The sequence below is a fragment of the Ovis aries genome, chromosome 4 (genome assembly GCF_016772045.2).
Source record: "Ovis aries strain OAR_USU_Benz2616 breed Rambouillet chromosome 4, ARS-UI_Ramb_v3.0, whole genome shotgun sequence".
NCBI lineage: Eukaryota > Metazoa > Chordata > Mammalia > Artiodactyla > Bovidae > Ovis > Ovis aries.
In genome coordinates, this window is record NC_056057.1 from 79,295,410 (window position 1) to 79,322,005 (window position 26,596).

General features: G+C 43.2%; 1 protein-coding gene across 3 annotated transcripts in view; it reads right to left on the reverse strand.

Annotated features, from left to right (window-relative positions):
* The window catches only part of HECW1 (HECT, C2 and WW domain containing E3 ubiquitin protein ligase 1), a 492,408-nt gene that overhangs the window by 105,110 nt on the left and 360,702 nt on the right, over positions 1-26,596 (reverse strand). For all 3 annotated transcript variants that reach the window (XM_042248727.2, XM_060415079.1, XM_042248728.2), the window contains 6 exons: positions 24,071-24,171; positions 20,904-22,226; positions 15,992-16,093; positions 10,982-11,132; positions 3,026-3,159; positions 454-575 (listed from right to left, as the gene is read on the reverse strand). In XM_042248727.2, the coding sequence (XP_042104661.1) occupies positions 454-575; positions 3,026-3,159; positions 10,982-11,132; positions 15,992-16,093; positions 20,904-22,226; positions 24,071-24,171 (1,933 nt within the window). The remainder of the gene's footprint in view (positions 1-453; positions 576-3,025; positions 3,160-10,981; positions 11,133-15,991; positions 16,094-20,903; positions 22,227-24,070; positions 24,172-26,596) is intronic.

Consider the following 26,596-nt stretch of genomic DNA (forward strand, 5'->3'; position numbering starts at 1 on the left):
CAGCAGGTTATTTGATTAATTATATGAAAAGGAAACCTGTTTATCTATTTTAAACTTTCTTTAATGAAAGTGATTTTATAAAATGATTCAGGTTGAAGGGAATCTGTCAATTCCGTAATTTTGTCCCTTAAAAAATTCAACTATAATAAAAATGCACCTTTGTTTCCAAATACTTTCACTGACATTAACCCATTTGAATCTAACAAAAACGCAAAGAAGATATAGTATTCCTAAATCTAGCTTTTCTCCTTTTGGGGGAGACTCACAGAGAACAAAAAGGAACCATCTTTTTTCTCTTCCTGTTCCCTGCTCCCACCCCTCACCCCACCCACCCCACCCCCTTGCCTGAGTGAGAATGCTATCCTCTTTAATCTGTCCAATGACTTTGCAAAGTTGTGTTTCTGGTCTTGCCAGAAGCCAGCCCAGGCCCCCTCTGTGTGTGGGAACACTCACATAATTGGCGTGCAGTACAGTGAAGAACTCAGGGTTGGTGATGAATTTGACCGCTGGAGACTGTAGCAGCAAGGTGATTTTTTGTGAATTCACTGGAGAAAGTGACCCATCTCTTCTCAGATCTGGAAGAAGTGAAACAAAGCAACTGAATGCATTGGAAAAAGATGGTTTCAGTTAGAGGACTTCTCTTTTGCGGCACTGGCAGCCTGCAAGCCTTCACCAGCACTGCTGGAGAGGACTGTTGTTTCGAATGGTGATCCAACCAGTGTCACAGTGACGGCCAGGTGTCCCATCACTGTGTCTCAGTTGAGACTCAGTATTTCCCAGAGTACTCCAGTGTAACTTCAGCTGGATCAAGTCCTCAAATAACTCATCCCTTTTATCCCAGTGAATTTTTCTTATTTTCCTTATAAGTTGCTCACCATAGCTATGTCAGTTTGTTTGCAGAAAGGATCACAATCCTTCCTCTCCCTTCATCCCCATCACTCTGGGACTTTGCAGCCTCTCCCCACATTAAATCAAGCTGGCCTTGAGTTTTGCTTTAACCAACAAAATTTGCCAGAGGTTCTGAGCCAGGGTTTTGAGAGGCCTGTAGGTCCCTACTTACTTTCTCTCCCTCATCATGAGAACAGCCTGTACAAGATGAAAAGCCATGGGGAGCAGGGACAAGCCACCCTGGCTGAGGCCACTTCAGGCCAGCCAGCCTGCAGCCTATTCCACAGCTGATTAAGAAGGCACATGTGAGCCCAGTGCCCTGAGGAATTACCTGGCAGAGCTCAGCTCAAACTGCCCACCTGCAGAACTGGGGTGGGGGGAGGTTAACGCATGGCTGTGAGCTTCAGATACTAAGCTTTGGGATAATTTGTTATACAGCAAATGCCAACAGATCCAATACCAAACTCCAAAAGGAATTTTCTCTTCCTTTTCCCTCATATTTCCAATTATTCCACCACCTTACCAAATCTCTCTTAGCAGTGAAAGGAATTAATAATAGAAAAACCTTAACTAGTCAGTTTAGTTAATATATCTGATAAAATGATTAGAATGGAGGCAATTAAAATTGTTGGTGGAACTATGTATGTGTATTTAAAAGAGGCCATGAAAATATCCATTCTTCTGCTTTTCAGAGAGAGCGGAGACCTGCAGGACGTGAAACACGTGGCTATTTGCTCAGACTGTTCTATACGTGTCATCTGCCATCATTTACCCAATTTAAGAGATTTGGATTACCAGGATGTCGCTGTGATAATCTTACGCTATTACAGGTATAAAAAATAGAAACCAATGTTTTCATTGAAGACAACTTTATGGTGATCAAAGGGGCAAGGAGCAGGGGAGGGCTAAATTAGGAGTTTTGGGTTAATCACTATATAGATGCTTCCCTGGTGGCTCAGACAGTAAAGAATCTGCCTGCAATGTGGGAGACCTGGGTTCAATCCCTGGGTTGGGAAGATCTTCTGGAGATGGGCATGGCAACCCACTCCAATATTCTTGCCTGGAGAATTCCATGGACAGAAGAGCCAGGCCAGCTACAGTCCACAGGGTCACAAAGAGTTGGACACAACTGAGCGACTAAACCATATATAATATAATAAAATATAACATAATATATAACAGGGATCTACTGTACAGTAGAGGGAATTATATTCAATATCTTACAACAGTCAATAATGAAAAAGAATATATATGTGTAAAACTGAATCACTTTGCTGTACACCTGAAACTAACACAATATTCTAAGTCAAAGGCAATGGCACCCCACTCCAGTACTCTTGCCTGGAAAATCCCATGGACAGAGGAGCCTGGTAGGCTGCAGTCCATGGGGTCGCTGAGGTCGGACACGACTGAGCAACTTCACTTTCATGCACTGGAGAAGGAAATGGCAACCCACTCCAGTGTTCTTGCCTGGAGAATCCCAGGGACGGGGGAGCCTGGTGGGCTGCCGTCTATGGGGTCACACAGAGTCGGACACGACTGAAGCGACTTAGCAGCAGCATACTTCAGTTAAAAACAAACAGAAAAGAAGCCAATCTCAGGCTTTTCGAATATTTACATCTGAGTTCCACTCAGGCACATTCAAAGAAATGAACACCAGGCCCCCTAGTGGATGCTGATGGTATTTGGTAAAAAATTTTCTTGAGTGGTGGTGTATTTAAAATCATAAGACCAATGGAAAACCTCTTTACTGCCAGGTTCCTCTCTCAGCGGGGGACTGTATTGATATTTTATTCGAAATACAAACAAGTCTTATTCCTATTGTTGTCACGTGGCTCCTTGGAAGGAGACCTTGAATTCTTATTGGCATCTTTTACTTACAAGTGGAAAACATCCTTAGGACACCAATAAATAAATTTACACAACAAGAAATGATTAAGACACTGAAAAAAAATCACCTTGATGCACAAGTACAAGTTCTCTTCACTGTGAGTCCACTTTTCCTTTACATTCCTGGTGAGACACTTCTGTCTGTTTTTACCCTGCTGCGGCCAAGCATCTTTCTCCTCCTGGATTTTGCCCACCTCCCTGCTTTCCCTTATCCACCTTCCATCCCATCGGTATCCGCTGGCCATACCTAAGCTTGAAGATTCAGCCTCTGAGTCACTCCCACCTCCTCCACCGCCTCCTGCTGGAACTGGATCACAAATTTGGCTACCAGAATCTTCTTCAGGCCTCTCTGTAGCAATGGTTCGCTGAATATTTTGATACCTTTGCATCAGAAAGTGAAAAGACAGGAGTTAACTTTGGTTTGTTGGCTTGTTGAGGGGCTGATGCTCTGAGTCAGGTAAGTGGGAAAATTTGTAAAGAATTGTCTTGGATGTCAAGAAATGTCAGGAGAGAAGTGCTCAAAATTTTCCCAAGATACTTAATTTGCAAGACAAGTATCTCTAGGTGATTTGACTTCATTTTGTTTTGTAAACTATGATGAGTTTCAAGTATGGTGACTTAAAAAAAAAAAATCAACACACAAAAAATCATTATAAAAAACAGCCTCTGCCCTGCGTTAAACGAAATTGGACTGAGTCTAAAATAATGGTGTGGGAAGGAACTTAAAAATATTACAACTAAGGTATCGAATCACCTCTCTTTGATTGTGATAAGTCTACAAACTAAAAGTTCTACTTGTTTTTATTTGACAGTTAACTGGTATGACTAGGAAAGTGAAAGAAAGTGAAAGGGGCTTCCCTGGTGGTGCAGAGGTTAAAGCATCTGCCTGCAATGTGGGAGACCTGGGTTCGATCCCTGGGTTGGGAAGATCCCCTGGAGAATGAAATGGCAACCCACTCCAGTATTCTTGCCTGGAGAGTCCCATGGATGGAGGAGCTTGGTGGGCTACAGTCCACAGGTCGCAGAGTCGGACACGACTGAGCGACTAGGAAGTATGACTAGGAATGACTAGGAAGGAGTGTGCAAAGATTATACACTAAAAGATGCAAACTAATATACATAGAATGGATGAACAACAAGGGCCTACTCTATAGCAGGGGGAACTATATTCAATATCCTGTGATAAGCCATAATGAAAAAGTATACACACACACACACACACACACACACACACACACACACACGTAGAGCTGAATCACTTTGCTGTACAGCAGAAATTAACTGAATATCATAAATCAACCATACTTCAATAAATAACATTTTTAAACATTAAAAACAAAAACACTGGCAGACAAATAAATGCTTTCAGCTTATATGAAGTTTCCTTTGAGTTTTCTTCCCAAGTTGGAGAATGAGTCAGTAGGCCAATCAGTCACCTAACTGGGTCCTTACTAAATATTTACTGACTCTTCCAATGAGGCCTGCTCTGTGCTGGACTTTCAGACCAAAGAGAAGACTGGAATATGACCTCACTCTCTGAACACTCACAGTCAGGACAGAGCAAAAAAGGGAAAGGCATGTAGACCATGACTCTGGTGATGTGAACATGATGCCCTACATGTATTAGAGTTATGAATAGGGACAAAGGAGACACCCAAAGCATGTATCTTCTGAAGCCAGCGTATGGACGTATCAGGGAGCTAGGAGGGAAGGTACACGGAGGAAATAAAACATGCCAAAGACTTCATATAAGAGAACTCTGAGAAGCTTGGTGGTGGCACCAGGATGTGTAGGCATTGGGCAGGGCCAGGGAATCAGCACAGTGGCAGAAAGCACCTAGGAGGTGCCAGCACTGGTGGAACATTGTTCTCTAGGCCCAGAGCTACATCAGAATCACTTACAGGGTTGGTGAAAACAGGCTGCCAGGCTCCACTCCCAGAGTCTCTCTGACTCAGTAGGTCTGGGGATGGAGTGATGGGAGGCAAGCACTTGCATTTCTGACTAGTTCTTAGGTGATGCAGCTGCTGCTGCTGGTCCAGGGACTGACTTTGAGAACTGCTGCTGTGGGGACTGGACAGCTGCTGGGAAAGAGGCAGAGTCAGCTCTACACTGACCCCCACCTATGTGGAGTGCATGGGAGGAGAAAAGCCTGGAGTCAGGGAGAGCAGCTGAGAACTACCACATCGGTCTAGGCTGGAGATGCTGAAGCCTGGACCCAGGCAGGCGTGGTGTATCATGCTGGTCTCTTAGGATGCTTCTGGGGAAGGGGAATACCCACATATTGTAGGGATACTAAGATCACCTACGCCTGCCTGCCTAAACCTCCCTGCCTGCCTAAACTACATCTGCCTAAACTACACCAAAAGTATACCTGCCTGCCTAAGCCTCACTGTGTTTCGTATGCAGGTGTCCAGCTGTCTTGTTCCTCTTTGCTTTGCTTCCTTCCTCCGTCCTGTGGGACCCTGACTTTGCCTGATGTCTCTCAGCCCACTGGTACACAGGACAGGAATTCTGCCTCCCTTTTCCTCCTGGCACAGTAGGAATGAGAGAAGGGACTGAACTTAAGACATCTTTAGCAACCAAACTGTAATAACTTTACATGTAGACTTAACAGGATTGGGGGCCTGGATATGGAAGCTGGAGAAGAGGGAAGGAGGGCTTCCGCTTAGCGCAGGTGGGTGGAGGCACCAGCCATGAGGAAGACCAGGTGAGATGGGCAGGTTGGCAGGAAGACTTTGGTGTGGATTTGGACAGGCTAATCTGGAGGTTCCAGAGGTCACACCAATGACCACAGTCAGGGGAGCGTTGCTATGTGGGTCATGTGCTCAGAGAAGAGATGTGGCAGTGGAGGAACAAGTGTGAAGAGAAGGGGGACCAGCATCTGGGGAGCAGCGAGTAGCCAGTGCAATCCAAGGTAGGGGCTTGGGAGATATTGTCACACAGACAGGGTCTTCTGTGGTGGCATTTCAAAGATCAGTGACCTTTCTTTAACCTTTAAAGAGGAGTTCTGGGGACTTGCCTGGTGATCCAGTGGTCTTAAGATGCTATGCTTCCACTGCTGGGGGCAGAGGTTTAATCCCTGTTGGGGGAACGAAGATCCTTCATGCTGCTTGGCCAAAAATAATACATAAATTAAATAAAAAGGAGTTTTGTTTTCTACTGTGGTTTCCAGACTACCTGCCGGAGTGATAATTTGGGTGATTATTATAATTACAGAAACTGGAGCAAAACTGAAATCTGCATTTGTAACAAATCTTCAGATGGTATTATCTACATACTCACTGGTCTGAGGTTTTATTTTATCTAAGGAGACTTAGCCACTCCTTCCTGACACCTGGCAGAATGATGGCTTTGCCTGCAGCAGTTACTGGGAGGCATTCCTGAGAAGGCCTCTTACGAGAAAATGTGGAAGGACAGGAATGAGCAAAGCAGCAGAGAGAGAGAAAGGTGTGTGTTTAGCCCCCACATGTCTGTGGCAGGGAGGATGTAGGGAAGGTGCAGGCTGTTTGTCCGTGATGTTCCTGAGTTCTTGCTGGGACTCAAGTAGTGTGGCCTTGGGCGGGGGTGGGGGGTTACTCAGTGAGCCCGGGAGAAGCTGCCCAAGCGTGTAACCTTGACCTGGGGGAGGAGTGAGGCCTGCCAAAGGCCAAAGGACCTGCTGGCAGAGGATCCCCTAAGCGGCTCAAGGCAGGCTGCATTTTCCAAAAGTGACTCAACTCTATTTTTTGGTCCACAAGCTCTTCTAGAATCTTACCATTCTCCTGTTAACATTAAGAGGCTGAATCAGTGTCCCCTTCCCTTCAAGCTGGGAAGGTCTTGTGGTTTCCTGGATGAATAGACAATAATGAAAATGACAAGTGTGATGGAATAAATACAGGAGCCATGCTGTGAGGATGCCCAGGCAACACGGAGAGTCCACACGCAGGTGCTCGGGGTGACAGTCACAGCCGGGGCCCCAGCCAACAGCCGGTGCCCAGCTCGAGATATGTGCCTCTCCAGCCCAGCCACCCTCTGACTGCAGCCATGAGACACCCCGAGAAGGGCCTCGCTGAGCTCAGCCCACCACGATAACCATGAGAGAGGATGGCGACGATGATGACAATGGTGTTAATAATCAATACTGGTGTTTACACCGTTAAGTCTGGGTGGTTTGTTTCTCAGCAACAGACAAACAGGGCTTAGACAAACCTCATGCTGTGGACTCTCTTTTCCTTCCCAAAGTGCAGTGACCATAGAAGAGAATTTTAATGAGTTAATATAACCTTATTTGATAAAAATGTCTGAAATTTCACAACCTGCTCCATATGTCCTTCGTTGGACCTGTGGTATCCCATACCTTACTAGGTCAGCAGCCTCAAAACCCAAGTGCCAGACCCCACTCCTGGCCTTTGCTGGAGAAGGGACAGTCCTGGAGAAGCAGGCCACAGAGCAACTCATGGAGGATCACCCAGCGAAGGCAGGGCTGTAGCCTCAAAGGCCCTCTTTGATCTGAAGATGAAAGAGGGGGTCAGAGAGCTGGTTCTCTTCTATTTCATCAAGAAGAGTCCTTCAATAACCCCCTCACATTTTATTTTTTGCAGTAAAAGGTTAAATATTTATATTGCATAGAGTTTATGGAAACTGATAAGAAAGTCAGCTGCAATGTCTAATTTGTAAATGGACACACAGAGGAACACACACAAAACCAAACCAGAAGGAAAAAACCAAAACAAAACAAAACCCTTCAGGAGCCAAGCCAAAACAAACTAAACAAAAACCAAGCAAACTAAGCTTGTAGGAATAGACGATTCTCACAGGAGGAGCTAAAATTGGTAAAAGAAGAGCTCATGAAGCAGAAGCAGACCTCCCTCCAAGAAGTGAAATGTAAGAGGCACCAAAACACCAGGAGAATTGCTTAAGTCAGTAAAAACCCACCGAAAGATGATAAGGAAGGGAGGGTACCATTGCTGGCAGAGTGAATCTGCAGAATCACTTGAAAAAATACTCAAACACTGATATCAAATACTGAAACCACATAGATCTCCCTTGGCCTGCTGTTTTGGGAATATAACCCAAAGGAAACATGCTAAGACAATCCTAGCATTTTACATGCCCTTGGGTCTTGCCCAAGATAATGATAAAAATAAATATCCAACAATATGACAAATTAACTAAATTACATTCATTCATTGGAACACTATCACTTAAGTGATATCTTTAAGACTATGCAGCAATATGAAAATGCTAATAATGTAGTAAGTGAAAAATGAATATAAAACTATATCATCATTTTAAATATACAAAAACTGTGCATACAGAACTTGAAAACTTGAAGACAGTTTAATCTTTTAGAAGAGCTAATCCTTGGGGTATAGGATTATAAGATCCTTCTTTTTTTTTTTCATATTTAAGACTTCCATTTCTCCATAGTATAATTTTATCCAGATAACTAAAACATCAAACTTGAGTTGACCATTTAAAATCACACTATGCATTTATATTTTTGGTTTGTTTGAGAAGTATTTGTGAAGAAGGTAGAGTTAGTTCATTCGGGATATTCTGAAAGTGCAGGAATTAACTTGGGAAATTGTCTTGTACTAAGTCCTGGTAAACTCTGGCCCCATCCAGCCACTGGGAGGAGAGACATAGAAGAATGAGAAAGAAGGTAAGGACAGTACCAGTGGCGGGCACAGTGCCCCATCAGTAACGGGGCTGCAGAGGAGGCAGCCACTGGCTGTGTGTGGAGGGCTCTGGGGAGGTTTCAGGGCCAAACAACGTTAGGTTTGGATCTTTGTAGGGTGGAGACAGGTGCCAGGTGGAAGACAGGTAACGAGGGACTCCCTTGCAGTAGGAGCATGTGGCAAAGCCACCAAGGCCACTTGGGAAGTGGCTGAGGGCACGTGGTCACTGCATGCTACTTCGTCAACTCCTTATTTTGCAGTGCACATCTCTTTGCACAAAACACTTGCCTTTCACAATCACCCTACCAGAAGTCAAAAGAAACTCCTTCTTGCAACACTGAAAAGTATTTCCATTTTGCTATGAGACAGTGATGGGTGTCAATTTCTCCTGATAACTGTAGATTATCAAACAAATGCCCCCTATGTGTGGTCACATCTGCACCACACATCAGACTGTGGATAAAAGACTGACAGTATACTTTGTGTGGCTGCTGTTATCAGGCCAAATCACTGAAAAACTTTAAGTGCCTGAAAGCAATAGGCTAAAATAAGCATTGAAGAGCCTGGATACTTATCTCAAGGTTATCTAAGTTTCCCTAGGTAGGATTTTTCACAAGAAATAAGCACTTTCTCAAATTGCTCAATTTCTTTATCTGTCTAAATGGATGCAGCAAATACAGCTTCCTGTTCATCAAAGTCTGGGCCTTCTCAGCATGTTCAGCTCCACTGGAGGGCACAGGGCTTTATACACCAAAGCCTGCACACTTCTCTAGAGGCCTGGTTAAGGATGGATTTGGCTTCAGTGGCAACCCACTCCAGTATTCTTGCCTGGAGAATCCCATGGACGGAGGAGCCTGGTGGGCTACAGTCCATGGGGTCACAAAAGAGTCGGACACGACTGAGTGACTTCACTTTCACTTTATATTATACAATCTGAATATCATGAACAAACTTCCAAGTATTTTTATGTCATGAGTCAAGGTGTTTACTTCTGCTTCTGTTTTGTTTTAGTGCTCTCCCTGTTTCTTAGTCTGATAAACACTTTCAACTTATCTGTCTGGCAAGACAGACCTTGGGGCTATTTCTGCGTATGGCATCTGAACACGATCTCTATGTAAAATGAGCTTGCTGTGTTCCCTGCATTTTTAGCTGCAAACACCATGAAAGGACACTCCCATGGCTTTTGGTACATTTATATACAATATGTTCTTCCTTGTAATATGATTTCTTTCTGTGGGAATAACTAGAGAAATATGCTGCCAATGAAAATGCTTTATGGTTCTTAATAATGACACTCAGATATTGATGGGGAAAAATGGAAAGCAAGTATCTTCCAAATGCTCATGTGATAAAAGAATCCGCGCGATTTTCACCTAAAGCGTCCTCCTCTGCCTACAACATGGAGAAGGAAATGGCAACCCACTCCAAAATTCTTGCCTTGAGAATCCTATGGACAGAGCAGTCCATGGGGTCACAAAGAGTCGGACACGACTGAGCGACTAACGCATGCTGTCTACAACAGCAGTAACTAGAAGTTCAGCTTTTTTTTCTGTTTAATAGTATTAAATTGTCCATTTTTTTCTGTAGTGTAGAGCTAACTTTCAAGGGATGTTTGTTATCCATAGCTGTGTCCCCCAAGTCCAATTATTTATTCTTTCTCATCCCTCTCCACCTTTTTCCTCTACTTCACACTAGCAAGACATCAGGTGGTTATAAACGAAGTTGAGGCTGCAGTTTGCATTCCTGGCTACTAAAAGTATCTAAGAGCCATTGTCCTGATCTTAAAGGAGCAAGATGTTGAGTGTGATGCTCGTACTAGCTTACAACATGGGACAGATGCTATTGAGGGTTTCGTTTGCATGTTGAAAACAAAATGACATCTTTACATACTAAAAACTAGTAAAGGGCCTATGTTTTAGACAAAACAATTCTCAAAAAGTATTTTTAAATATTTCATTTTCTATGATGAAAGCTGTTTAAGAATGCGTATTTCTGAGTATGTAGCAATTATGGGACTGGAGTAGGCATGAATATAGCAATTCATGAGACAGCTTTTTCTCCGGCAGCTTTTAGTATTCTGCTAAACCTATCCTTTGAATATTTTCAAACTGTTTCCAAACTGTTTGTGTTTCAGACCTGTTTGAGATTCTTATGACAGATATGAATATCTGGCAGAAAAATGTGCATCCATGTATAACTTACTTACAGTTTCTGAATGGTTCCGGGAACATTGACACCCTCAGTGAATACCTGGGGCGGTGGCCGGGGCGGGGGTTGGTCCATGAGCCCCTGGCTAAGAACACCTGTGTTTGAGCCTGGGCCCTCAAGGTGTACAGAGGACTCCCCATCTTTAAATGACACTCAGGCTTAGCTGATGTCCTGCTGCTGAATTATAAATTCAGCCTTCCAAGTACTAACTATGAGTTGGTTAATTACTTTGCAGTTTCCTCATACAATCTGAGCAGAAAAGTCTAGAGGGAATCTCATTAATCGCCCTTCCCCTTCCATAGTTTCTAGGGGCTCACTGTGTGCTGGTCACCCACCGCCTGTTGAGCTGCTCCATCTGCTGGATGGATCCAGATCTCCGCATCCCATCGGGGGTGGCTGCTGCTGTGGGGCGCTGCCAGGTGGTTGTGCGGTTCACGTGGTCCACATAAAAGACCCGCCCGTGGCTGTCAATGCGAGCTTCCCAGTCTAGTGCGTGATAAAAAGGCAGAAAGAAAAATCAAGGACAAACTACGGATCCATGTGAAACAGACAAGCACTTCTAGGTCTTCTGCAGGTAGAACTCACTGCTGGTGACTTGCTGAAGACCAAGAACTGCCCAGAGCACCTGTGTGACCTCTGAGGCATTGGCATGGAGTTGGTGTGCCAGGAAAGAGCCCACGGGACTCCGATTCTCTGCTGGACCATTTGAGACAGTAACTGGGGTTCCTCAAATATGACCTATGTTAAAATTCTAACAATTTCTAAAGACAAAGTCAAATATTTATTTCCTTCTTTAAAAAATTCCATCTTGTCAAATTTCTTGGCTACCAAGTTACAGCTGGAAGATAGGAATGTCCTCCAGCGAAAGCTGACACTCTGATGCTGAAAAAAGTCCTTTCTTTGTTAAATCTGATGGAGGATGGCTGGTCAGGAGGGAATAATGGCTCCTCTTAAACCCAGGTTTGACTATAGTTCTAAAATACTGCATGTAGGTGCAGCTTCCTATAACCTCTAATACGTCACAGCCTTTAATTGATTGCCTCTTGAGAGAAAGAATGGAAAGTTTTGACCCTTAGAAACTAAATTCAAACCATCCTTTGATAAGTTGTGAATTTATAGTTTATGTTCAACCCATCTGTGGCTGCCGAATATTTCTTGACCAAAACAAAACCAATCATGACTATTAAACTAGCATCAAGCTTTTAAAGTATCTCTTTGTTGATAAATAACCATCCTAAACAGTAGAGGGAGCCCAAGATAAAGATAAATTCTTCTAAAATTTAAACAACAGCAGCCAACTAAAAGGTGGAAGCACAGATGACACAGTCCATGATATACATAGGGGCCGGACTGGGGTGATAGGATGAAAAAAATCCTTAAAACGGAGAGGGCTGGGAGTCACATGTACACACCTGAGCTTAACGAAGATGAGCTTAATGTCTGCTGTACCAGAGATGGGCAAAGCTTTTAGAGTCCACATGTAAAAATATGGTGGAAATAACAGCTTCATGATAAAGTTATGCTGAAAAATGAGTTACACTAAAGAATAAAATGCAAAAATGACTGCAAATGAGGAAAGCTATTCAGCCTTTTAAATGAGAAAAGCCATAGCTTTTGGGAGTAGATCAGATATTTAGCAATTCTGTTGAAAAAGTATCATTCAGGTAATGACATAGCAACTCTCAATTGTTTTTAAAATGAAAAAATACATTTGGTTTAGTTATGGTTTGATGTGTGCATGGTTTATCTGTTTGTGAACATTATGGCTTATGTTTGACATTTACCTGCAGGACTGCCAAATAAGGCCCAAGGAAATCTAAAATACCAGAAAATACCAAATTCAGCTTATAAGACAAATTGAAAAATATATATAGTCAGGCTGTATAAATATATTCTAGAAGGTTTTGATTAAATTTGACTACTAGATGATTCAGCTGTCAACTGTTAGTCGTAAATATTAATTAGCTCATTGATGGAATTGTGTATTTGTGTAACTATTGGGTAATTAATTGAAGCCAAACATTAAAAAATTTCAGTGATTCCCAAACTAGCAGCAATTAGGCTTTTTTTTTTAAAACCCAACATGACTGTCATCCAACAAAGAATAAGTGTTAACCTTTGAAGAGTATCATGCTACTTTATTCACTTGAACGAACACCTCCTTTTACTATGAACTAGAACTATGAACTGTGAACTATGAACTAGAGATCTGGCCAGATCCTGAGGACCCACTGCTGACTAACACACATCCCTGTCCTCCAGGTGCCCCGTAGTAAAGGAAGGATTCCTTCAAAGACAAGACTCCAGTCTCATGGATTCTCCAAGGAAAAGAACTGAAGTATGATGCAATGATAATGATCATTTCTATGAGTTTCACAGAAAAGAATGTCAAGCCAGACAGGCTCTCTTGTTAATATATTAAACATGTGGAAGGCAGAGGGCTAATTAAACCTCTCATAAATATTCAGAAAATAATAGCTAAGCATAATTAGAGATTTTAAGTGGGTTTTCTGGGTTTCTTTGTAAAGAATTTACTTTCAAATACTGTATAAACCATATTGCATTAAGAGAAAATTTCTGAATGGAACTTCAGCCTCAGCATGTCCAGTGCACTTGGCTTTGTGATACCAAAACAGACTTCTGAAAAGGATACCTTAATGGATGACCTTGGGATAGCAGTCATTCATGTGCATCCATTCATTCGTGACTGAGGGATCTGTCATATATTATACTATATATTTTCCATGAAGTCTAAGAACAATGTAGAGCCTAATAATGTACCCTACTCTAATTATTATACTCATAAAACCTATACACTTTACTTTCACATTAACAAGTACAATATCATGTTTATAGTCTAGGGCTTTCTCTTGAACTTCTGTCACATATCACTGCCTTCTTGACATCCATACTTGGATGACATTTCAAATATATCACAATCAAAACCAAATTTCAGCTCTTTCCCACCCAAACCTGCTCTATCTGCAGCCTTCCCTTTTCATCTCAGTTAAATCCAGGTTAAAACTCTTGAGGTCATTCTTGACCCTTCTCTTTATTTCATACATGATGTCCAGTTTGTCAGCAAATCTACCCACAAAATATCTGTCCGGAATCTGACCACTCTTCTTCACCCTCTCTGCTCCCTGCTGGCCCAAACCTCCACTTTTTCTCACCTGCAAGAACATTATGCTGAGTCTCAGGCTTCTATTTTTCTTTCCTCACAATTTAATGTCAATACAGAAAAACTTTTAAGTCCTAAGTCAGACAATGTCAAGTCTCTGCTCAGAAACCTACAATGTTCCCCTTTCATCCAGATTAAAAGCCAAACCCTTAAGTGGTCTACAAAGTCCTATGTGCGTGATCTGGGCTCCCGATAGATCTCTACCTGCTGCTTCCTCACTTCCTAAATCTGCTCCAGACATACTGACCTTCTTGCTGTTTCTCAAGCCCACCAGGCAAGCTGTTCCATTTCTCAGAAAGTTCTTCCTTCCCAATACTTGGGTGGATAACTCTCTTACCACCTTTAAGTCTAGCTTCAAATGTTGCCTTGTCTATAAGTGTACCTGACCACCCTATTTAAAATGGCAAATTGGCCATCAATATACACTCCAGATTCTCCTTCCCCTGTTCTGCTTTTGCTTTTTCACTGCACTTAATACCTTCTAATGTGCTGCATTATTTCTCCATTTGTTCTTTTTATTCTTTATTATCCGTCTCTGCCAGTCTAGATTGTAAGGTCCTTGAAGGCAGAGATCTTCACCTGTTTGCCTTACCTAAAACAGTGCCTCACACAGGATAAGTGTTCAATAAATATTTATCCAATGAAAAACTATCAGGGATGAATTCATCCATGTACCACATTAAATTATTTAAGAAAATTTAGCTGTTAGCTTCACTATCAACTTTTCTAATATTTTCCAGTGTTGCATGGACAGAAAATTGAAACCTGTCTGGAAGAAATTAATTTTCACTATCAAAAGCAGCTTATATAAAGCAATTCTTTAAAACAGAATATATTATACTCATTTATAATATCTGTATGTATAACTAGCTATTACTCTTGGATGGATTGAAGGTCAATTCATGTGCACACTCATTGATAGGTTTTTTGCTGTGGAGAAAATGTTCCTTTCTTGGAGAGAAAATGTTATAGGTATTTTTCTAAGTCAGAAGTATCTCTAGTGACATTTATGGAATATCCATAAATCAATGTATAAAGAAAGAAATCAGACATCAAAAGTTAAAGGACATAATGCCTATCTCGGTCTCTTCCAACAAATATAGTGTTCCTTTAAATTGGCCCACATATTAAAAACACTGTTTTATCACTGATAAATTACAACTGAATAGGAGAAGACTGGTGTGGATGTCAAATATATCATATTGTCAAGAATAGATTAATCAAAGAATAAGTCTTTCTTCTTTCAAAACTGTAATGGGTTAATGTAAGCACAGGCAAAAGAATGTAAAGAAATACTGATTCCTTACATCCTGGAAAGATTCTGCAGTTGTAAAATTTATCAAATTTTAAAGGTTATCTTTTGCTTGAAAAATGAGTTGAAACCAAAACAGGATGCTAAGTGAATATATAATATCTGGGGTGTCAGTTCCTTCTTACAAACATAATAATGGAATATTATAAGGGCAAATTACATTGGGACAATATCTAGAGATTATCTAGTCCAAATCTAGCACTTAGTAGATGAAAAGATTAAAATCTTACAAATAAGAAAACTGAGTCTCTGAGAGACTAAGTGATTTTCCTAAGTTCAAATAACCAGCTAGATAATTATTAATTACACATTACAGTTACCAGGAGAATGTGATTGAATTCTACCCCTAAAGATGATGTTTGCCTGGAAACCTCTAAGAACTGTGGAAAAAAATTTGCATCTGTCACATATGGGTACAATTTAGAGTAAGGAAAATGCAAGTTGAAATGTTTTATTATGTGGAGATGCTTGAACTATAAATGGTCCCATGGAGAATAATAGGATTACCCCATCTTGAACTGAAAACTTTAAAATATAAAATAGTAAAATTTGTGAAATAAGGGTCATGAACAGTTTGCAAGGACTAGTCAAGTCTTGTGAAGAAATGATCTCCATTTCAGAAGTTGAGGGCTACTGAAAATACTGGGTTATCTATTTGAGATCACATCCTGAAACCATCTGACAAAAAAACCAACCAAACAATTTTTACGGTAGGCACCATAAATGGTTTTTGATCACGCTGTAAGGTACAGAGTGGGGGAAGAGTTTGGATGTTTATATACAAAGTTCATACTGACCTGCTTAGATTTGATAGGAAGAATTAAGACATAGATTTTCAAAACTAAAGCTTACTTGGTGGAAGAGGCTCATCGATTGTTGGGTAGTGATGATGTTCAGGCCTCAAGGAAGGAAGCTGGCTTACTGGCTGGGAACTATGGAGTATAGGACATTCACCTACGGACAAGATAGTCAAGATATTCAGATTCATTCATTGCTGTGGCAACGTCATCAAAAAAGCATGTCTGTAAAACAAATTATTGCAAGAAAAAACCCCAAAGAGTGGGCAATCAATTTTTTGGATCTTTGTCAGTTTGTGACATTCAGAACCATTCATGAATGAGTGAATAGAGGGAACTATTTTTTTTTTTTTTAAACTCAAATAGTCAAAACATTTCATGGTTCTGATTTGTACCATAACAGACCAACAGGTAGGATTGGGGACCTAAATTTTCTTGAGGGGAAGGTGGCATCAGAAAGAGACCTAGAAGAAAATGAGCAGAGCCTGAGATTAGCCCAGGAAAAGAAACAGGCCTGTTGGAGGGAAAAACAGCATTTATAAGGTCCCATAAATTTTTGGGACTGTGTAAAATGACAGCTCCTTTTTCTGATAGATTTTATCTGAGGGCTGCCAAGAGGCCGTCTTTCAGATTATGTGTTTGGAATGAGACTCTTAGCTGCTGTCATTTCAAGATGGGGTTAAGGAACTGATGGGCCAAGAAGGTAAATTCTTATTGTATGAAACCTAGGGGCTGGGGTGGGGAGCCAAGGACCTATGGGATCTTGTGATTGTTTCAAGTTATTCTGAGGAAGAAGCAGACAAACCAGGGTGTTCTGGAAAGAGAAAAGACAAGAGACGAAGGAAGTAGGTAAGAGGCAGGAAGACTGAGACAGGAGAACTTGAAACATGCAAGCGGGATAGAAGGAAGCAGAAAGACAGACATGGAGAAATTTTAGAAATAAACATATCCACAGAATGCATGGTCCAATTATGATAGACACAGCTAATATTACTGTCAGGCAGACCTATGATGAACTGAATAGTGTTTTAAAATGGAGTTTTTATTTCATGATTGAACTTCAGGTCTTGGTAACACTGCATGTAGAGGGGCCTCCAGTACCAGCAGTTTGGGTCACATAATCAGAGTCAATTGCTCTTGATCTGTGAGGAGCTAGAAAAGTTCAGGCCATGAGCCAGCCCTCAGACTGGTAACCCCCATGCAACCCATCCTGGATTTCTCACAATAGCCCCTATTGGCCAAAGGACAAAGGTCAGGCTTCTCCTTCTTTTGCCCTTCCATGGCTGACGCAAATACCAAGTGTTCCATTATTCCGTGGCCCAAAAGAGACGGACTGTGGAAACCAGTGGTTAAGATCTTTATGGGAGCTCAAAAGGATGATTATTTCTTTTTGCTCTAGATCTACAGAACTGACTTAAAAACATAAACAGAAGTTAATTAGAAAGGAAATTAAGTGAATTTAGCCATTTAACTCCTTGAGCTAACTGGAAAACAAGAACAGGAATGTATTCAGGAACAAAGGGTCCTTTTAAATATTAAATATATAACATCATTTCTTGTGCAAATTCTGGTGTGTGATTCACACCCCTTGGGTCCTCAGAGACTAAGGAAAGTCAAGGAAGGTGCCCCTCCCTCATGCCAGCATATAGCTCCTTGCAAACTGACTCCTGTTCCAAAGCCTGGCTTTGTGTTTAGTGGATATAACTCTCATGTTCATATTTATATGTGCTTAATGTCAGAAACTGAAAAAAAAAAAGAGAGAGAAAAACAATGGTACAGTTGTTATGTCACCAGCTGCTGTGTTTTAAATTTAGTTTGTTAAAAAAAAAAAGAGAGAGAGACTTACCTTGTTGTAATTAATTCAACCAATCAGGTTAATTACTCCTCCAAGCTAGTGGAAACATAATAGTGTCGCTCGCCGGGTTAATGGAGCTGACCCCACCTTCCCGTGAACCCCAAGCAAATGCAATGATGTGACTGATGCATCTCAGCCAACGGAATGGAAGCAAGAGGAAGCAAGCCACTTCTGTTCTGCACGAGGCTGCAGCTCCGCACCATCCCCCTCACCTCAAACACAAAGCAAGGGTCAGACCTGCTAGAACTTCTGAGAAGGAAATGTATTCCAATTTAAAAGGGAGCCTTACTGCTCATCTACCTGGAAGAACCTTCACTCAGAGGCTGAGCACATCATAGGAATCATCTCAGTTAATTCTTCCAAACCCTTCAGGGTATGTTCACTTTGCACCCAGTTTACACGTGAGGTTTGGAGCAGTTAGGTAACTTGGCTAAGGTGTCATGGCTGGGAAGTGGGGAGACTGAAGATAAACCCAGGGGAGCCTGATGCCAGGGTTGAGCTCATAATCACACTGTTGTTGTTGTTTAGTCGCTCAGTCGTGTCCGACTCTTTGTGACACCATCGACTGTAGCCTGCTGTAGTCCATGGGATTTTCCAGGCAAGAATACTGGAGTGGATCGCCACTTCCTTCTCCAGGGGATGTTCCCAACCCAGGGATCGAACCCACCTCTCCTGCTTGGCAGGCAGATTCTTTACCCTGCACCACCTGAGAAGCTGCCCATAATTGCATTATGTTAGTTTTTTTTTTTTTCCATTTGATCTGAAGGTTTTTAAAAACCATTTTATGTTGAGGTTAAAAAAAAGAGGCACATGTGGAGGGAAAAGAAACACAAAGTAGATGAAGAAGACATCCTCTACAAACTGCTGCAGACGCACCTGCGTGCCTGTGAATACAGTACACCTTTCTCGGCTAACCTCCGGAAAGAATTTGCAATCTGCAAAGTCACAGGGAGGGGAGAAGAGGGCACATGTGCATATAATCAGGCATTCGTGTTTCTTTTGAGCGGGCGCTCTTGGAAGCGTGGTGCTGAGCGGGGGACACATCCGCCACTTGGACTCCATTAGCCCGGGGACTCCCTACCAAGGGAGAGAACTGGCTGTAGAAGTCACGTGCCAGCATAGGTACAGCCTTCAGGATATCAACAGTCCTTCCCAGGAATCCTCGTTTTGCCCCTAGTAATCACTATAGTGAAGCATATGTTCTTAACTTTTTGCGGGTTTACAATCTGCAAAAAATTTCAAGAATCTAGAAATTTCTTTAGAAACATAGACTTCCACTCTGGCCCAAAAAAACTTTTTCATCCTTTTGGTAAAGGGGATGGGTTTCCCACTGCTGGACTGTTAGACCCTCAAAGGCATGGGCAATATCTTTTTTAAAATATCAATGTATACTGAGTCAAGTTTCCATTACCCATGTGTGGACTGTATCCTATCATTGGAGACATGGGTCCAAATATACCCATTGGCTACAACAGATTGACAGACTATAAATCAGCCTTGTAGCTATGTGGCTCTGGGGTAAAAATGGTTATTATACTTCTAAAGGTAAAAATGTTTTTTCTTTCTTAAAAAACACCCCTTTGATGAGAAGAGTTGCTTTGGTTTTGCCTCTTGACCTACAAAGCTTAAAATGTGTAGTATATGGACCTTTATGGAAAAAGTTTTCCCAACTTTGGTCTGAAACATCTCTGGTACCTCCCAGTTGTGCCCTCATATGGGTATATCCCCAAATTGCCTTATGATATACTTATTTTTAATTCTATTGTAATTATTGAGTACCTTCCACACATAGCATCTGACCTAGAACAAAGAAGAGACTCAAAGCACCCCTATTAAAGAAAGGGATTGTCACCCCATTCTCATACTCATGGGTGCTCTTCCATATTGTACAGTATGCCACTACGGTTTACTGTATAGCACTCTGGTTTTCTTCCTGTGTTTCTTTGTTACCAGTTTCCTTGGGCTTCTCCTTACCCTATGTGTCACTTTCCCTCACCCTTTCTTCCTCCAAAATGTAGAATTAAGTACTTTTAAGTACTTAAAATTATTTCTTTTACACTTACGTACGTTCCTATAAAAATTGCAGGTGCCAGGCATTTGCTTAGCAGACATAAAGAAGATATGAATTCTGGCCCTTGATGAGCTTACAATCTAGAGACAATACCACTGCATGTTGTTTGGAGGCTAATTTAAACAAATTAGAGCAGCAAAATAGCAGAATCTATATTTTTTGCTTTTAAAACAGCTGAATTTTTTCATATTATCATGTGACTTTTAAGTTATTTCCCTCAATGTCACGGTCACTTGACTGGCAGGTGGTTCCCAATTCTGGATTAGGAAATGCAAGTTAACTTTATATATGCTTCCACAGGCATGACTAAGAAGAAAGGTCTTTGGTTAGGACACAGAATACATTTTTAAACTAAAAAGGGCACCTGTTGGATTAGAATCTTACTCGAGACAAAGTGATTTACACATTCATGGTATCCTTCCTTTGCATTAGCCAAAATAGCTCCCCAATCCCACAAAACAACACAAAACAAAACCAACAACAATAACAGAATCAAGGAGACAGAAATCATGACACATATATGTAGGCTATACATATTCATATGTACACAGGTTAAATTCTAAAACAGGTAATATCAATGTTCTTCCACTTATGTTAACATTTATTGCTAATCTTCGTAAGTTGTGGGGAGTCAGCAGATATTGACGTATTACCCACTTAATGTTGATCATTTTCTGCTCATATCATTTGATACTAGCTTTGATGCTCTTGCTGCTGTCAAGACTGGAGGGTAATATGTACCCTGTAATCAGTGATTAGTTAAAACAGAGACGCACACATACAGGTACACGCTCACATCCAACTAGTTGTCACTCCTGGGGTGTATCTGAGCGGTGGTGGCGTGTCAGCTACCCACAGTCTGGAATACTGACATACACATATACACATGCACACAGGTAAGTACAGGACAGGCACACGTGGCCACCGCGGCAACCTTATTTGGGACTGATCCTCTCCCTCTTGGTTTTAAACCTTGTTGGTGAGACCTGCGTCCCCCTCGTGGTGGTCCTATGCTCACTCTGATGGGGTGTGAGGTCTAACCTTCTCTCCGACTGCTCGGCCCTGCCACGGGAGACTCCAGACCTTCCACGGTTCTGGCCATGCTCCCATCGGGGGCGGCCAGCTCGTCTTGCCATGGCCCTGCGCCATTCGCCGACTCCGGGTCCAGCTCTGGGCTCTGCACTGAGTCGGGCACTGACTCGAAGGCGCTGTTCTCCTCCTCCTCGTCGTCCTGCGAGGAGAAGACCGTGCTCTCGGAGATCTTGGCGCTGTCCACAGAGGAGAAGCGGGTGTGGCTGGCGAACCTACTGCCGCTGTAGCAGGAGGGGCTGTAGCAGGAGGTGCTGCAGCAGGAGGCGCTGCAGCAGGAGGCGCTGTAGCAGGAGGGGCTGCAGCAGGACGCGTCGCAGCAGCTGTGGTCCCCGCCCTGCCGCGGGCTGGAGTCGCTCTCGCTTCCAGTGCTGGGGAGCGCGTCGCCATCCGGGGCTGAGCCGTTGGCCAAGCCCGAGTGGCCGAGGGAAGCCGTGCCTGGAGTGGCCCCCTCGGGGGCCTCTCCATCCTCTTCCAGGGGAGGAGGCTCCGCGGCGACCGTGTCCACCTCGCTGAGCACATCCTTCTCCGAGGCATCCTTGAGGGTGGCCTCCTCCTCAGCACCGTCGTCGTCGTCCGCGCTGCCGCCCTGCGCCGAGGGCAGGCTGTGCAGCAGCGTGTGGATGCGGATGTAGTGGGTCCGCGGCGTCTCAGGCTCACCGCAGGCGGACGCGATCACCGTCTCCAGCTCGGACACAGGCAGGGAGCACGGCCTGGTTTTCCTCTTCACCGAGGCCCGCAGGTGCAGCCTGTCCTCCCCCTGCCCCAGGGCAGACACGTCCCCCTCTTCCTCCTCCACCTGCTCCTTCTCCTCCTCCTGCCCCCCAGCCCGGCTCTCTGTGGACCCTTCCTCAGCCACCGGCTCCCCAGGGCTGCTCGGGGCTTGACCGTCCTCCAGCAGCCCCGGTAGGACCACCTCCCCTCCCAGGTCCAGCCGCTCGGCCAGTTCTTCTGCACTTAGGGCGGGCTCTGTGTCCTCTGGCCCAGGGGCCAGCAGCTCCCCAGCCCCCTCAGGCCCCACAGAGACTGTGCCATCATCATCTCCTGCCTCGGTGGTACCTGCCGCTGCCTCAACCAGGCTGGTAAGCTCCAGGCCCTCGATCCCTGGAGGGCCCACAGTGCTGCCCTGGCTCGGCTGCTCAGGCTTTGGGGTCCCTGAGGGCTCTGGTGCATCACACGGGGGCTCCCCACAGCTGCTTGCCACCAGGTTATTCATGGGGCTGTCCTGAATTTCCGCAGACTCAGGCTCGGTACTCAGGGAGATCTCCTCATCATCTGTGGACAAGAAGAAAATGTCACTGCAGTGTTAGTCTACTCCTGAGGATGTGTGAGCATCTTAGGGATTTCTGCCCTAGGATATTGCATGGAGGGGTTGATGAGCGTTTCCCATGGACCAAAGCTCTGCTAAAACCCATTCTGTAAGAAATGGTTCTCCTTATGCAATCACGATGTATTTGAGAATTTTGTTGCACGGGACTTCATTTTTTGGTCAAAAGTGCCCAAATCCTAGTGCTACCCCTGTTCTGGGCACAAAGTAGGTGCTCAATAATGTCTGCTATTTGGAAGACCTCAGAGATGAGAGTTTACAGTTCCTTGTTGGCTTCAGGCAGGGCTAATTATACTAGTTCAGAGTGCCTCCTACGGCTGAGTCCCCCAGTGTGGCAAAATGGGGTTCTCAGGTGACCACAGAGAAGGAAAGGGGGCAACCACAGTCATTCAGTGGCTCAGACCGGAAGCCTCCCAACATCTGGAGAATATTGAAGTGGGAAAGTAAACCAGGTCTCCATGTCAAGTGCCCATTCACGGAGCAGCAACCATGGCTCACCTCTGCCTTCCCCCAGTTGCTCTACTGGATCCCTGCCAGATGTGGATTCCCAATTCAAGGACTTGTGCTATCCACTCATTGAAGAAAAGCAATCTCTCTGGTGCACCGTAAAGCTATTCTTACTGCTACACTGAAGGAAGAATCAATTTTATTTTCAGGAGGTAGGAAAGGCTGGATGTGAAAGGATGAAACAGTCAAGTGTTTCCTTACAATCTGCTTTGTAGACTGGGCACAGAAATGTGCAACGTTTGTTTGACGAGGGGGCAGTGATAAACTCCAGACCCTGATTCTCAAAAGCCTTATCAGCTTTACTGGCAACTCATAAATGTTTTGCCAATAAAGTTGTGACAACTCACAACTCTCGGCATGATCTCTACCTGTGAGGGGGCTGCCAGAGAAGAGTCAGAGTGGGATTATGAGGCATCTCGTCAATCTTACTTGGAAATACATTTTGGCTTGAAAAACTGAACACAGGATGATTCAAAAGTTTTCTGTCCAATTTACAATATTCATTTTTCCTGTGAGATTGTAAAAATCCACTGAGTAATCACAGTGACAATATGACATTATCACGTTCGTTCATTCATTCATTCATGTATGCAATGATTCAACATCTATTGATTACGTCCTATGTGGGTGTGGGTTGTGTTAGTTGCTCAGTCATGCCTGACTCTTTGGGACCCTATGGACTGTTTAGCCCACCAGGCTCCTCTATCCATAGAATTCTCCAGGCAAGAATACTGGAGTGGGTAGCCATTCCCTTCTCCAAGGGATCTTCCTGACCCAGGGATTGAACCTGGGTCTCTCACATTGCAGGCAGATTCTTTACTCTCTGAGCCACCAGGGTATTGGGAGTAAAATGTTAAGTTAGACATGGCTCCGTACCCATGTTGACCTCTTTGTCAATCCCCACTCCACTGTCTAACCCTCTACCTTTAGGTCACTGAAACGAAGAGGAGCCTATCAATCAAGGGGACAACAGGGACTTCCCTGGCAGTTCTGTGGTTAGGGCTCTGTGCTTCCATTGCAGGGGCCAGGGTTCAATCCCTGGTCAGGGAACTAAGATCCCATGAGTCATGTGGCACCACCAAAAAATAAAAATAAAAAGGAGGATAGCAACCTGGCTTGCAGAACAGATCACTGGCTTCTGGGCCTCAAATGGAGAAGACAGGTAGAGAACCACAAAACCTAGGACATGTCTGGAGAGAACCATGGTTATTATATTATATTTTGGAGAAAGGAACTGCTCTATGACACTAGGCTAGGACAACACATGAAATGCATGCCGAAATACCTGGGTGGATGGAGGAAGTGATCTCAAACCGGAACTGCAGCTGTCCACTCACATGATCTGTTGGAAGCCTACGGCCAAGGGTGTAGCTGACCACCCTGTCCCTAGAAGGGAATAAGCACCATCACAGATCTGGTAAATACCTGTTCTCCTAAAGACCACACACTATGCCAGCAGGTGAGGCACCCAAGCCCAGGGAGGCCCTGATATTAGAAGGTGACGTCTGCTCAGGACCACATAAGATGGTCCTAAGGAAAAGATGGGAAAGTACCTTTGCTCAATAGCAGTGAAAACTTCAATAAAGTCCTTATCGAATAATCTAAGGCAGGGATCAGTAAACTACAGTCCATGGGCCAAATCTGGCCCATCACTTGTTTTCATAATGCTTATGGGCTTTTTACATTTTTAAATGGTTAGGAAAAGAGCAGTAGAAGAGTAGCATTTTGTGACATGTAACAGTGATATGAAATTCAAATTCGTTTCCACAAATAAAAGTTTTATTGGAATGCAGTCATGCTTGTTAGTTTACTTCTTGTCTGGGCTGCTTTCATGCTACAGTTGCAGAGCTGAATAGTTGGGACAGAAACCATATGGCCGACACAGCCTGAAATATTTACTATCTGGCCCCTTACAGAAAGTTTGCCAATTCGTGTTTTAGAGAAAAAAAGAAGAAGAAAAAGACATGGATATCCTTTCCTTGCTTTTCCTGTGCAGGCTGACATTTTCCAAATAAGCCCTTAATTATGGACAGGGCCAGCAGTAGATGCTTGTCTTATAATAATTTAGCTAGCTAGCTACTTACCACTATCTATCTATCTATGGAAGGATGTAATCCTGATTCTCAGAGACCCTGTGGAATGCCTCAGAAAGAGACCTGCTGTAGAGCAGAGCAAAACAAGACTTGTGGGCTGGGTCCACTGGCCTGTGACTTCCAATTACACCAACTCCAGGGTCCCACAGAGAGACTCTGAAACTCCACCCTAGACCCTGGCACCATTCCCTCTGCTCACCCAAGGCAATTTTTAATTACTAGGAAGACAATTATCCAGAGAGAAATCAATCTGATAGTTTGCTATTATAGTTTCATCAACAATGCGGATTCAGCAGAATACAAGGTACCCTCCCTTGGCCTAAATAGGAAGAGTGACTACTCTGGGATATTCAGAAATGAACAAAGCCACTCTACGCAATAATAACAAAGACATATTCCAAAACCAGTTGTTACTTAGATAATTACGTATTCATCCCATTTATTCATTTGTGACATTCAAATAAAAAGGTAAATCACTGGCTAACAGTGTTTCAATGTTTCTTCCTAGAAAACACCAGCACTGTGAAACAACATATATCCCAGGGGTCCACTGACTTAGCATTTCTCTTTGGTAAGTGCTGGTTTCATGTTTGGAGTTCCTAGGAAGTCCATTAAATAAAGCATTACGTGCAGGAAAATTAGAATGAGCTAAAATATTGACAAGGGCTTTGGTCGATATTATGAGATAGGTTTACAATGACCATAAGAAAGAGATCCTGAACCCCAAACCTAGTTGGAATCAGAGGAGGCCTAAAAACAGTATCAGATAGTGAGACCACTTTATCAACAAATATTTTGTGAGCCCCTGCAATGTAAAAAGTGCTGCAGGTGATACATAGCATGTAATGCATACCCTGCCTTTAAATAGCTTATACCCAACTAGGGGCAGGAGACTGGTAAAGAGTTCTTAACTACACAAAGAGTTCCAGGCAGCGGTAATATTTCCAATATGAAGTTGAGGCAGGTGAGAGTAGAGGGCTTGAGGAGAGGGACAGTAAAAGGCAGATGGCTGAGCGCTGGGATGTTACAGGCAAAGGAATCGAGGGCACCTTCCGAGCAGCCTTTATTTTAAAAGGCATACAGTTTGCTATTTTAAAAATGAAGAGTTTGCAATCATTTAGTCCCTATGTGCCATGGACAAGTTTATGTTCTTTATGTATATTCTTGTTTTAGAGGAAAATGCAAAAATCTTGTTTGACACACAACTTAGCCTCGTAAATGTCAACTCTCTGCTATAAGGTTCTGATTACATGTCCTTGTATCATTCTAGGTATTACACTGAGGCATACTCATGCCCAGAGAACCACATACAGCTTTACATGTTTTCAAATATAGTTGCTATTACCTATAGAAATGCATATTATGTACAAGGATTTTTATCTGGTCAGTGGTTAATGAGAACCCTGAATATTATTTATTTATTTTAGTTTTTGACCACATTGCATGGCATGCGGGATCTTAGTTCCCTGATCAGGGATTAAACCTGGGCCCCCCTGCACTGGGAGTGTGGAATCTAAACCACTGGATCACCAGGAAAGTCCCAGGAACACTGAATGGACATGAATACAGAAGATACAAACTGCTGGTCATATACAACTAAACTATGTGAGCAGCATAACTGTGGTTGTTCCATAAGGATTCACGCTTTTAAAATTTTACACATTTTATCTAGCATTTTCTATAAATACTAGGGTTTTTTAAGGCACTCTAGTCTAGTA